General features: G+C 42.2%; 1 protein-coding gene across 2 annotated transcripts in view; it reads right to left on the bottom strand.

Annotated features, from left to right (window-relative positions):
- Nucleotides 1-11,505, bottom strand: part of TBXAS1 (thromboxane A synthase 1 (platelet)) — a 173,616-nt gene that overhangs the window by 124,859 nt on the left and 37,252 nt on the right. For both annotated transcript variants that reach the window (XM_010854945.1, XM_010854946.1), the window contains exons 2-3: nt 4,414-4,507; nt 1,055-1,107 (exon numbers count right to left, since the gene is read on the bottom strand). In XM_010854945.1, coding sequence (XP_010853247.1) covers nt 1,055-1,107; nt 4,414-4,507 — 147 coding nt within the window. The remainder of the gene's footprint in view (nt 1-1,054; nt 1,108-4,413; nt 4,508-11,505) is intronic.

The raw sequence follows: 11,505 nt of genomic DNA, 5'->3' as shown, positions 1-11,505 counted from the left end.
TATATAGTTATGACTGATTTGCAATGATGTACAAAACCAACACAACATTGTAAAAGTGATTACCTTCCAATTAAAATAAATAAAGGAAAAATCTACATAGGATACTGGTATTCAATTTCTTAAGCTTGGTGATAGATACCTGTTCATTTTATTAATATTCTTTAAATTCTACATGTTACATGCTCTTTGGCATATATATTTCACAATTAAAAGAAAACATGTAGAAATTTTTTTAAAAGGGAAAATACAGGAAAAAGAAGGAGAAGGCCTATATTACTGAGAATTAGGGTGAGCATGCGACCAGTCTACCCAGGTCAGTCTTAGTTTCCACTGCTGTCCTGCAGTAAGTATGAATAGCACCCCCAGTTACTTTGAAATGTGTACAGTGTCAGATAATAGATGATATGGCCATACAGCTGATGTATATTTTACCCATAGAGTTGAATAAAATGGGCCCAAATAAGGTTTATAAGGGGCTTCCCTGGTAGCTCAGTGGTAATGAGTGCTAATGCAGGAGATGTGAGTTTGATCCCTGGATCGGGAAGATTCCCTGGAGAAGGAAATGCCAACCCATTCCAGTTTTCTTGCCTGGGAAATCCCATGGACAGAGAAACCTGGTGGGCTACAGTCCATGGGGTCCAAAAGGAGTCGGACACGACTGAGTGACTAAAAAACAACAACAAAAGCTTAGATAAGATCATGGGAGAGACTTGCCAACGGTGGTCAAGGCAAATTAGAGTGAGGTGTGGAGGGCCACTGCCTCCCTTGCAACACACCTTTGGTACAGTCATCACGGATGGTCAAGGCACCCAGCGCCTGAACCAGCTGGTTGGGCTTTAAAGACTGGGAAACGGTGTTTTTCAGGCTAGCACCATGCACCCTGGGCCGCCCTGGGATCTTCTCTAGGAGCCCCATCTGTACAGCTGGGTATACTCTTTGTGGATTCTCAAAAGTGATAAACACAGGCAACATGCCCATTCTCGTCATTCCTTCCATGTCACTTCAACACACACAAATCCAAACACATGGGAGAAGAATGGAGTTTTCGTCTTACCCACTCAGAGGTCCATATTGCTTTCTGAGCTCCATGTGGCTTTCCCAGAAACCCTGCAGAAAACAAGCACTATAGTAAAAATCAGATGAAACAGAATTTCAAATATTTAAACTTCTTCAGGAAAAAAGTCTACAATCATGAGAACACAGTTACATCAACCATAAAAATATAATTGAAGTGGTATTGTTTTCAGAACTGTTTCAGTTCTCAGTACTCCAGTACTTTGGAGTATTAGAATAAACTAGTGGCTTGAAAAAATAATATTGCCAAGAGACAGTCGCTGTCAACTCTGCTTTAATGGACAGATGAGATCATCTGTACTTATACTATTTGTGTATAATTGCTGCTAAAATATTTGAAAACTGTTTGCTTTCTCAACTATGCTAACATTCCCCTCTGCAATTTGGTTTATATTATTATTATTTTTGGCAGAGCCTCTTTTCACAGCCACTATAGACATAAATGTCTGCTGAGTGTACCCAAATTATCACAAACTCTGAATTATGATCCAAGTTAAATTTTAACTAAAATCAACATATTCAAGGCATAAGAACCTTAGAGCTACTTTATATATGAGACACGTTTTGGGGTGGGAAAGGAGGGTTCCAGGATATATACACAGTGTGGAGCAGGGTCAGAAAAATGCTTGACTCACTGTATTGTTCAAATGGGGTCTGTGTGTGGATATACACGGGGGAAAGTATGGGTTAAGGGTTGAAAATGGCTGGATCCATTGTGTTATGGGAAAGAAATAAACATGAAAACATGCTTCAGCTGGGATGGAAGTGGAAGAGAGGAGACCCCTAGACTTGTGCTGTGGGAATGGAGTGGACAGGTAGTCACATAAAGGGTGGGTGAGAGTAGAGAGTTGGGAAGGTAGAAGAGGTGGATGTTCTTAATGAAAATCCATCCTAGGCTCTTTCAATCGAGCTCCACCATCTAGTTGCTGTTCAGTTGCTCAATCTTATCTGACTCTACAATCTCACGGACTGCAGCATGCCAAGCTTCCCTGTCCTTCACTATCTCCCAGAGCTTGCTCAAACTCATGTCCACTGAGTCAGTGATGCCATCCAAACATCTCATCCTCTGTCCCCCGCTTCTCCTCCTGCCCTCAATCTTTCCCAGCATCAGGGTCTTTTCCAATGAGTTGGCCCTTTGCATTAGGTGGCCAAAGTATTAGAGCTTCAGCATCAGTCCTTCCAATGAACATTCAGGGTTGATTTCCTTTAGGATTGACTGATTGGATCTCCTTGCTGTCCAAGGGACTCTTAAGAGTTGTCTCTACCACCACAGTTCAAAAGCATCAATTCTTCAGTGCTCAGCCTTCTTTATGGTCCAACTCTCACATCCATACCTGACTACTGGAAAAACCATAGCTCCCCCTCCATCTAAGCTTGCCATATATTAATACCAAGGGAAGCTCATATGACTATAAAAACAGTCAATGAAATGACTATGTTCTAGCAAGAACTTGGCAGGATTTGCCCATATGAGAATGAGCAGCTAAAAAGGAACATATGTGGAAATTAGCCAAAGGCAGGCACAGTGTGCTCGGCACATCAACAGGGATATGGTTTAACTCAACATGTTGATACAAAGTCTGAATGCAACTGATCATTTCCCCCACAGAAATTTGTGAAATGGATTTGCTTTAATCTCCTATCTGATTTCTTGTTGTGTTTTGACACTTAGAAATGTCTTCACACTTGCTTCACGGAGCTGATGGGGAGCCTTGCTGCGATGCTGTTTGTGGGCTGAAAGTTGTGGCCTGGCCACCCCTGAGCTAGAGAGGAGAGAAGGAAGTGTTAAAAAAAAACAGTGGGAAGAGAGAAACAACAATAAACAGTGGGAAGGGGTGTTGAACCGAGAAAGGGACAGAACGGAAGAGAAGAGAAATTGATGAGAAAGAAAAGGGACAGAAATAGCGTGTGTTCTTTTCTATCTGACGCCAAGGGCCAGCCTTTCCGAGGGCAGGGGTGGGGAAAGCCTAAAGAGATCTTAGAGGGGTGTTATCAGGATTGGCCCCAATTTAGTCCTTCCTGCCTTTGTTTGGCTTAGTGGCTTCACATGTAGGATCTGTAGCCTCCTAATATTGGGTCTGGTGGCAGCACCCCCAACAGGAGTTGGCAGAATAAATCATCTGGCTTCTGAGAAAACCCAACGTGAGAAACAAAAATAACCTGCGAAGATAAAGTCCCAGGACTTTATCTCCAAATGCCCAGAGGGCATTCGAGTCATTCTGGCAAATCAAAGGCACCTCCCTAAACCAGCTGGCCTCCCGACCTTTTATTTTCGTGGACCCCTGGCCATTCTCCCTGTTGTCTGGCTCCAAACTTAAAGACGAGTTGACTCATTCTGCCTTGACTTCTCACCTAAGTCGCCAAAAGAGTTACTAATTTTGCCCCCAAAGTTCTTCTCTTTCACTCTCATCTCCACCCTGGCCAAGCCCTCACTGCTTCACAGCCAGGGCTCAACAACTGTTGGATTCTACAGACCTGCTCTAAATCTTACAGAGAAATCTTCCCCTTTGGTGTCCCCCTCCTACTCACCAGTGTTGGGACACGCACATTCTTCACTTGCCTTTCTGAACTGTCAGTGATCTAAGTAAGTGTTAGCTGCTCAGTCTTTGTGACCCCATGGACTGTAGCCCACCAGGCTCCTCTGTCCATGGGATTCTCCAGCCAAGAATACTGGAGTGGGTTGCCATGCCCTTCTCCAGGGATCTTCCCAACCCAGGGATCGAACCTACATCTCTCACATCTCTGGCATTGGCAGGTGGGTTCTTTACCACTAGCGCCACCTGGGAAACCTGCTTTTCTCTCTTTCTCACAGCAGAGTTCCCTGGTGCTCCCCAGTCTCCGCTTTTTAGTCAAGGCTGCTCCCCAAGCTGTGCCCTGTTTCTCATATGGTGCCATCACACACATCATTGTTCCCATCTGGTGTGGGTCTCCTTGTCTTTGTGTCTATTGCTCCTGAAGACCCCCTCCTCCAGGAAGTCCTCCAGGATGACTCTAGCCCTGACGGATCTCCCCCTCCTCTGAAGGACAAACCACAGCTGCCTTGTCTACCACCCACACTAGCGCTAGGGCATGGGCAACTTTTACTTTCTTCCACATTCCAGGGCCCGGCACACTTAGACACTCATTAAATGGGTTTTTGCATGAATGACAGGATACCAGGACTCTATATGTGTTGATGAGTGATCAGTGATGGATCGTTCTCATCACATAAGAACTGATGCAATTCACACACGCACCTGCCTGAGTGTGGGAGACCTGAATAGAAGCAATGCTTTGTGGGTAAAGCTGCTCTGGGCTCAGAGCATCTTATATCAGAAGACAGTGGAAGGCAACCCTTACCTGGCGGAAAAACGCTAAGTTTCCAATAAAAGGAGAAGGCTTGGGATGTCTGATGCCCAACTTCTCTAGTCTTGAGAACGCTGATGTGGAGTACCTGAGGGAAAAAGCACGTTTTAAAAACTGAGATACAGGTTCACACTTTTGGCCCTATCTGATATCAGAATTGTTGAGCTCTCCAGATGTGAGGGTAGGAGAAGTTTCCAGGTGACAGCATCTTAGGACTGACGAGGTGGAGGCCTAGAGGTGTGCAGGAGGCATGAGCTCGGTAAGTTCCTCCTGATTAACAGGCTAGAGATTCAGACATCCTCAGATGTCTTAGCTGAAAGTCCCCTTAGAGATGACGTAGCCCAAACACCCCTTCCCAACCTACAATTTCTGTCAATAAATAGTATTTAAAACTGCACGTTGGGAAATCTCTGGCAGTTCAGTGGTTACGACTGCACTTTTACTGCCAAGGGTCTGGGTTCAATCCCCGGTCAGGGAACTAAGATTCCACAAGCCACACAGCATGGCCCCACCCCACCTCCAAAAAGCTGCACCTCTGCCCATTTTAGCTCCTCAACCTTTAAATCTACCATCAACAATTCTCTTGCAAGGTGAGGCGAAAAAAGTAACAATGGCAAAAATCAGTTCCCTGCACAAATCTGTGGATTTTCTTGGTCAAATTGACCCCTGCACATAATTTATCCCTCATCACATTCCATGACCTAATAGAGAAAAATAAAAAAACAAGGAAGGAGGGGACACTCTGTGGAACAAGACCTCATCACCAACCACTTGCAAACCCTCTATGTCTTTGTTTTCATGGCCTGAGACCATATGGGAAGCATATTTTTCTAGCCCCAAATCAGGAAACATGGCCCCACAGATGTATGTGCCACCTTCCAGGAGAAAGCAACAGTTTGAGAAGTGCAGTGTTGCTGTCAAAACATTGGAATTACTAGGATATTTCGACAGTTTATGGGAACAGAGGGATAACACAGTGAAAGTCAGAACTAGCTTAGAAAAACCTGGGCATATGGCTGTAATCCCTAATCAGCCAGCCAATTATGTCAAAAGGTCAGTTATTTCAGAAAAATTAATGAATCAAACTGCGTGTTTAGCATTGTACAAAGATCAGCCAAATCTCAATTTTGAAGCAAGGGAAAATATAGAGAATATCCATTCAGTCAGACTTCATAGGAACACTGGAACTTGAAAAATCCTGCAACTCCAAGCCTCACTTATCATTAGAAAGATGGAATGTTTGCTGTAGACTCTGACCTTCCCGTTCTTGCCTACAGTCCAATAAGGAGCAGTTAAGCACATTGTAATGAATACTCAAATATTCAGGGAAAGGACAACAGGTTAACTGTTGATTTGCGTTACTTTGAGCAATGTTGCCTACCTTTAAAGTGGCCACAGGGAGAATCAAGCCAGGGTGAAAAGGGAAGGTGGGTTCTCCTCCCAGTTCTCCAGACCAAGGTTTCCTCTGAGTGGCTGCACTATTGGGTTTGAATGAGTCCCCAGGACATCACACTTAAGTCCACGTTCAAGGGTAATTACAAACCACACTCAAGAGCCTTGTGTGAATTACATGGACTCGTCATGCCCACATTCCTCTTCATTAGTGTGTATGCCAAAGGTTGACAGCAGAGTGTGTAAAAGTATTTCAAGTAGACTGTGATGTTTTAAATAACCCCCTTCACACTTAAGACGAAAGACCAAATGTGACTTACCAGTCTACTCAACACTTTCGTCAACGACCTCAAATCTGGTTTCTGGTTCATTTTTTCATCAATTTTTATGAATTATTTTCTAAAATGTAATCTCTAATGGGTAGAAAGAAATATGTCGATCTTAGGCCACGTAATTACATCTTAATTTTGTAATTAGATGTCTTGATTGTCTAATTAAAGGACAAGAAGTCTGTGCCTAATTACACATGCTAATTATCATGCAAGCCCATGCCCTAATTATGTAACTCCACTTACGAAAATACCGCTTGTGTGTCTCTGCACAAAATTCAGACATTTCCAAACATATGGCATCAGCAGAGAATGTTCTGGACATAACCATAAACTTCACTCTGCAGCCCAGAGTCAAGTATAGAACTGAAGCGTCTTCAGCTAGGAATGGGCCAAATGTTGCCATCAGTAACTAGAGACCTTGCACTAAAATCAACAGTGAGAGATCACTGCCTCCAGACTTCTGAGCAGAATTACAAAGTGCGCTCCATTTGTCTTGCTTGCAATTCCTTCTCTGCACCCATGTTTCACATTCTCCACTCCCAGACTCCCCTATATCAGTCTCAATAGGTTCTTAACCCAGAATCCATGGACTCTAGGAATCATGGGTTGAATTCTGTCACCCCTCCAAAAATCGGTAGAATTTCTGTTCCCAAAATACTATCTTATTTGGAGATAGGGTGGTTGCAAATGTAATTAGTTAAAGATGAGGGACTTCTCAGGGGTGCTAGTGGTAAAGAACCCACCTGCTAGTGCAGACAATGAAAGAGATGCAGATTCAATCCCTGGCTTGGGAAGATCCCCTGGAGAAGGAAATGGCAAGGCACTCCAGCATTCTTGCCTGGAGAACCCCACGGACAGAGGGGCCTGGGGGGCTACAGTCCATGGGGCTGCAGAGTTGGACGTGACTGAAGCAACTTAGGATTGATGACGGTCATACTGAAGTAGAGTGGATCTCTAAGCCATTATGGCTGGTGTCCTTACAGGAGGATGCTCCGTGAAGACATGGAGGCACAGGGAGAATGCCATGTGATAACAAAGGCAGAGATTGGAGTTACGTGGCTGCAAGCCAGGAAATAACAAAGGTTGTCAGCAGATGACTGGAAGCTAGGAAAAAGAAGGATGGATTCTCATCTACAGAGGGAACATAGCTCTGCAAAGAGCCTTGATTTCAGACTTCTGGCTTCCAGAATTGTGAGACAAACTCTGGTGTTTTAAGCCCAGTTTGTGTTATTTTAACATGGCAGCCCTAGGAAACTGGTACACCAGGAATACCCATGAATGAGTTTAGAGTCAATGAAAAAAGATTTTCTGAAAAATTTCCTGTTACCTTAAAAATTATCATTTTGAAAGAAATTTCTTTTTTGTCTCAAATTATACCGTTAAGTCCTGAGTTATTAGTAAAGAACTGGTAGGGACTTCCTGGAGATCCAGTGGTTAAGATTTCGTGTCTCCACTGCATGAGGCTTGTGTTCAATCCTTAGTCTAGGAACTGAGATCCTGCATGCCACATGGTGAAGCCAAAAAAAAAAAAAAAACACAATTCTGGTGCCCCAGGATGCTAGTAAATCAGATAACATTCAGCTATCATGTGGCTGCCGTGTTGCAATATTTAGAACAGCTTCTCTGACGGGAATTAATGCAAGTGTATTCCACAATTATGATCTTGAACATCTATCATTGTTTACATTAAGGATACTTAACTTGGAAAATGACAACGGAAAGTATATGAAGTAGCTTCAAATAGCATTCTTTGGTTTTATGCTTACAACCAAAGTGTCATTTATCCCCAAAGGATTCAAACCCTGCAGGACCAGTGATGCTCCTTCTACTGTCCATTCTCAAAAAACAAACAAAAACAAAAAAACACATGGAACCGCATGGGATTGTTTTCAGCATAAGAAATTCCTCAGTACTTTGTCTTCTGCAAGACAAAGGCCTTTCCTGATGTATTCAACAAGAGTGGTCAACCAGTTGCTTAGCCAAAGAAGCCACTCATAATAAACTGAGGGATATTTTGATAAATTGTGTATTAAACTGATGTATTACAGAGATGACTGAGCTGGTTGAATTGAAGTGAGGGTCATTCAGTCCTGTCTGATTCTTTGCGATCCCATGGACTGTAGCCCGCCAGGCTCCTCTGTCCATGGGATTCTCCGGGAAAGAACACTGGAGTGGGTTGTCATTCCCTTCTCCAGGGGATCTTCCTGATCTAGGGATCGAACCTGGGTCTCCTGCACTGCAAGCGGATTCTTTACCATCTGAACTACTAGGGAAGCAGATTAGAGCCAAAGCAGAAGAGAGTCAAACCGTGGTCTTCTCTACAAGTTTCCCTCACTGTGTATCTTAAGCCACAGCCATAGAGGACTTGGCTTTTCCCTTTTGTGCTTTTGGGAGCCACGACCCTCAGTCCATTCTTTATGTCTTCACGATCCCTATCAAAGAATTTCTACTTAGTGAGCTGCTTTTGGAAATTTCGGAGGCTACTGATATTTTTTGAAATAGTGGAAGATTCCTTTGGCAAATAGCAATTTTCCTGGGATAAAAATCATGGTGTGCCAGGAAGAGACGAAGCCCAAGGGTGCCAGGTAACCCCCTGTCCCACCTCTGGAGAAGAAAAGGCCTTTGTCATGGTTACACTATCCTTGTGACACACACAGCCATTAAAGGCTTAGCCAGCGGTTCCATAAAAGGCTGTGTGGCCACATGGGAAACTTTATTAGATAAGGACTTACATTTTTGGCTCTTCAAAAGATTTTAAGACACAGGAGCAGAAGATGAGATTTGCCAGCTTTCCAGAAAATAAATGAAATGCTTGACAGAAATTTGGGCAAAGGAGCTAGAAATATCAGGGAGAAAGCCTATTCCCATTTTATTAAAATTGTAAATTTTTTCTGAGTATATTTTTATGTATTTGAGATCCTTGTCTCTGTAAATTTTTTCTATTTCTTTACTTTTCTACTTTTTCCATTCAACATAAGAAAGATATCTCCATGTTATAAGTCCTTTATGAATATTATTTTTATGGTTGTATATTCCTCTTATGGACATATCAAAGTTTACTAAACTATCTTTATTGTTAAATATTTAGGATGTTTTCAGCTAATTTAAGTTAGGCCACTACAACTCTATACATCAAACTCTTCCAATATTTTACACATGAAGCTTTTCTGGATCTGAAATCCCTGAGTCACTGGTTTTAAACACTGGCGTGCAATACCAAATTGTTTTCCAGAAAGTTTGTCCCAGTTAGTCTCAGTGTCAGTGTCCATCCATTTCACCAAACACTCTCATTTAATTCTTCCGAGTTTTGTAGACACATCCATGTATCAACATCTCGATGTCTGTACTTTTTTGGAGAGAAAACGTTTTTTGCCATTGCTTTTCCTCCAATTTCGAAAATATTTTCCAACTTTGCAATTCCCCTATCTTTCCCCCTTATTCCCATTACAGTTTATCTAGGGGGCAGATACAGTTTATCTAGGCAGAATTGTGCTACACTGATTGGTTGAAGAATTAGTTGGGAAACGAGCAGTCATCAATAGGTGACTGCAAGCTGATGCCAAGCACATATTTGGGCAGGGAGAGGAGGCCACGCAGATAAATTCTGAACAGCTTTTGTTTAGCAAATAACTAGCTGCAGCCTTGTTAGCTGACTTTGAATTGTTTTCTTCTTCCTTCCCCCATTCTTCCCCTACAACGACACTTAAAGGAACTGTTAGTATACAAATTGCTTCTTCAGTCATGTTTCAGGACAGGAGTTCATTGGAAATAGAATTTCTCTATGAGACTGTCTCAGTTCCTCTTTTAGTGCCTCATTTCTTTTTTCACATCCTCATCTTCACATGTGGTGCCCTCTCTTGAGACCCGTTCCCTTAAGACCTTGCCCTCAGGACTGGAAACCATCCAGTGTGCGTTCACTCATGTGTCAGTCAGTAGCAGTTAGAGAAGCTCATAAGATTATAAACTGCAAAGCAGAATGTTCATTAACTTATAAGAGCAGGTATCCTTTTCCAGGAACAAGATGCTGATGTATCTACTCAGAGTACATCCTTTTCAGGTACTTGAGAAGTCAAATCACTCATCGGAGGGTGATGTGTTAAGGCAGGTTCTACAATAAGAGGTGGCTGATCAGAAAACATGTCAGTGGGACCCTGGGAAAAATAATCCTGCCCCACAGCTGAGTGCCCTTTTATTAAGGATTGGCAAAGAGACCCACCCCTCTCTCCACTGGTTTATAAGGCTGCCTCCATCCCTGTCCGACTCTTTGCGACCAACCTTATGGATTGTAGCTCACCAGGCTCTTCTATCCATGGGATTCTCCAGGCAAGAATACTGGAGGGGGTTGCCAAGCTCTCCACCAGGGGATCTTCCTGACTCAGGGATCAAACCCACGACTCCTATGTCTCCTCCCTTAGCTGGCAATTTCTTTGCTACTAATGCCACCTGGGAAGCCCTGGCTCCACCCTACACCCTAGGAATGTCGGAGCTCTGATCTATTCTGACTGTTTGACTTGTCCCAGTGCCTCATTATTTTAACTATTATAAGTCTGTAACACCTTGTAATATCTTACTTTCTCCCATTAATTTTAGAATTGATTAGTCTAGTTTGATGAAAAATCCTCTTGGAATTTTTATTGGAATTGCATTAAATTTATAAATTAGTACCAATGTTATCACAACCCTGAGTCTTCTCATCTATGTATATATCTCTACATCAACTCATTCTCTGTCCTTTGTAACATTTTGTACTTTTGTGCACAGAGAGTGTTTTGCTATTTACATATATTGGGTTATTTTTACTGCTCATGTGTAAGAGCATCATTTGTCAGTCTTGTAATCAAGATCCTTCTAAAATTTCTTATCAGTTCTTCTGGTTTACATGTGGATTCTCTTTAATTTCTTACACAGACAGTTATATTTTATACAAACAATATCAGTTTGTTCTCTTTTTTCCCTAATCCCTTTATCTCACTTTTCATTTTCTTATCACACTGGCTGAGACCTTAGTACAATGTTTAAAAGATGCCATGAGAGAGAACATCTTTTTCTTGTTCCTGACTCTATAGGAATGTACCTAATGTTTTAAAATTAAGTGTAAGATTTTGCCATAGATTTTTAACAGGCACCCTTTATAAAGGACATTCCTTCCATTCCTAGTTTGCTTGGAAAAGTTTTCCTTGAGGAGTATTGCTATAGGTTTGTCTATCTTTTCAAAGCCCCAACTTTTTGCTTTTGTCACTCATTTCTACATTTCTCTTTTTACTGTTTTTATGTCTGTTTCATAATTTTATGCTCATTTTTTATTATGATCTTCCTACTATTTTCTTTGGGTTTATTCTTAGTTCTTTATTTTTTTTTTTTC

The sequence above is a fragment of the Bison bison genome, unplaced genomic scaffold, assembly GCF_000754665.1.
Source record: "Bison bison bison isolate TAMUID 2011002044 unplaced genomic scaffold, Bison_UMD1.0 scf7180017864352, whole genome shotgun sequence".
Taxonomy (NCBI): domain Eukaryota; kingdom Metazoa; phylum Chordata; class Mammalia; order Artiodactyla; family Bovidae; genus Bison; species Bison bison.
Note: the sequence above shows the minus strand (reverse complement) of the source record. Positions and strands in the feature narration are given on the sequence as shown.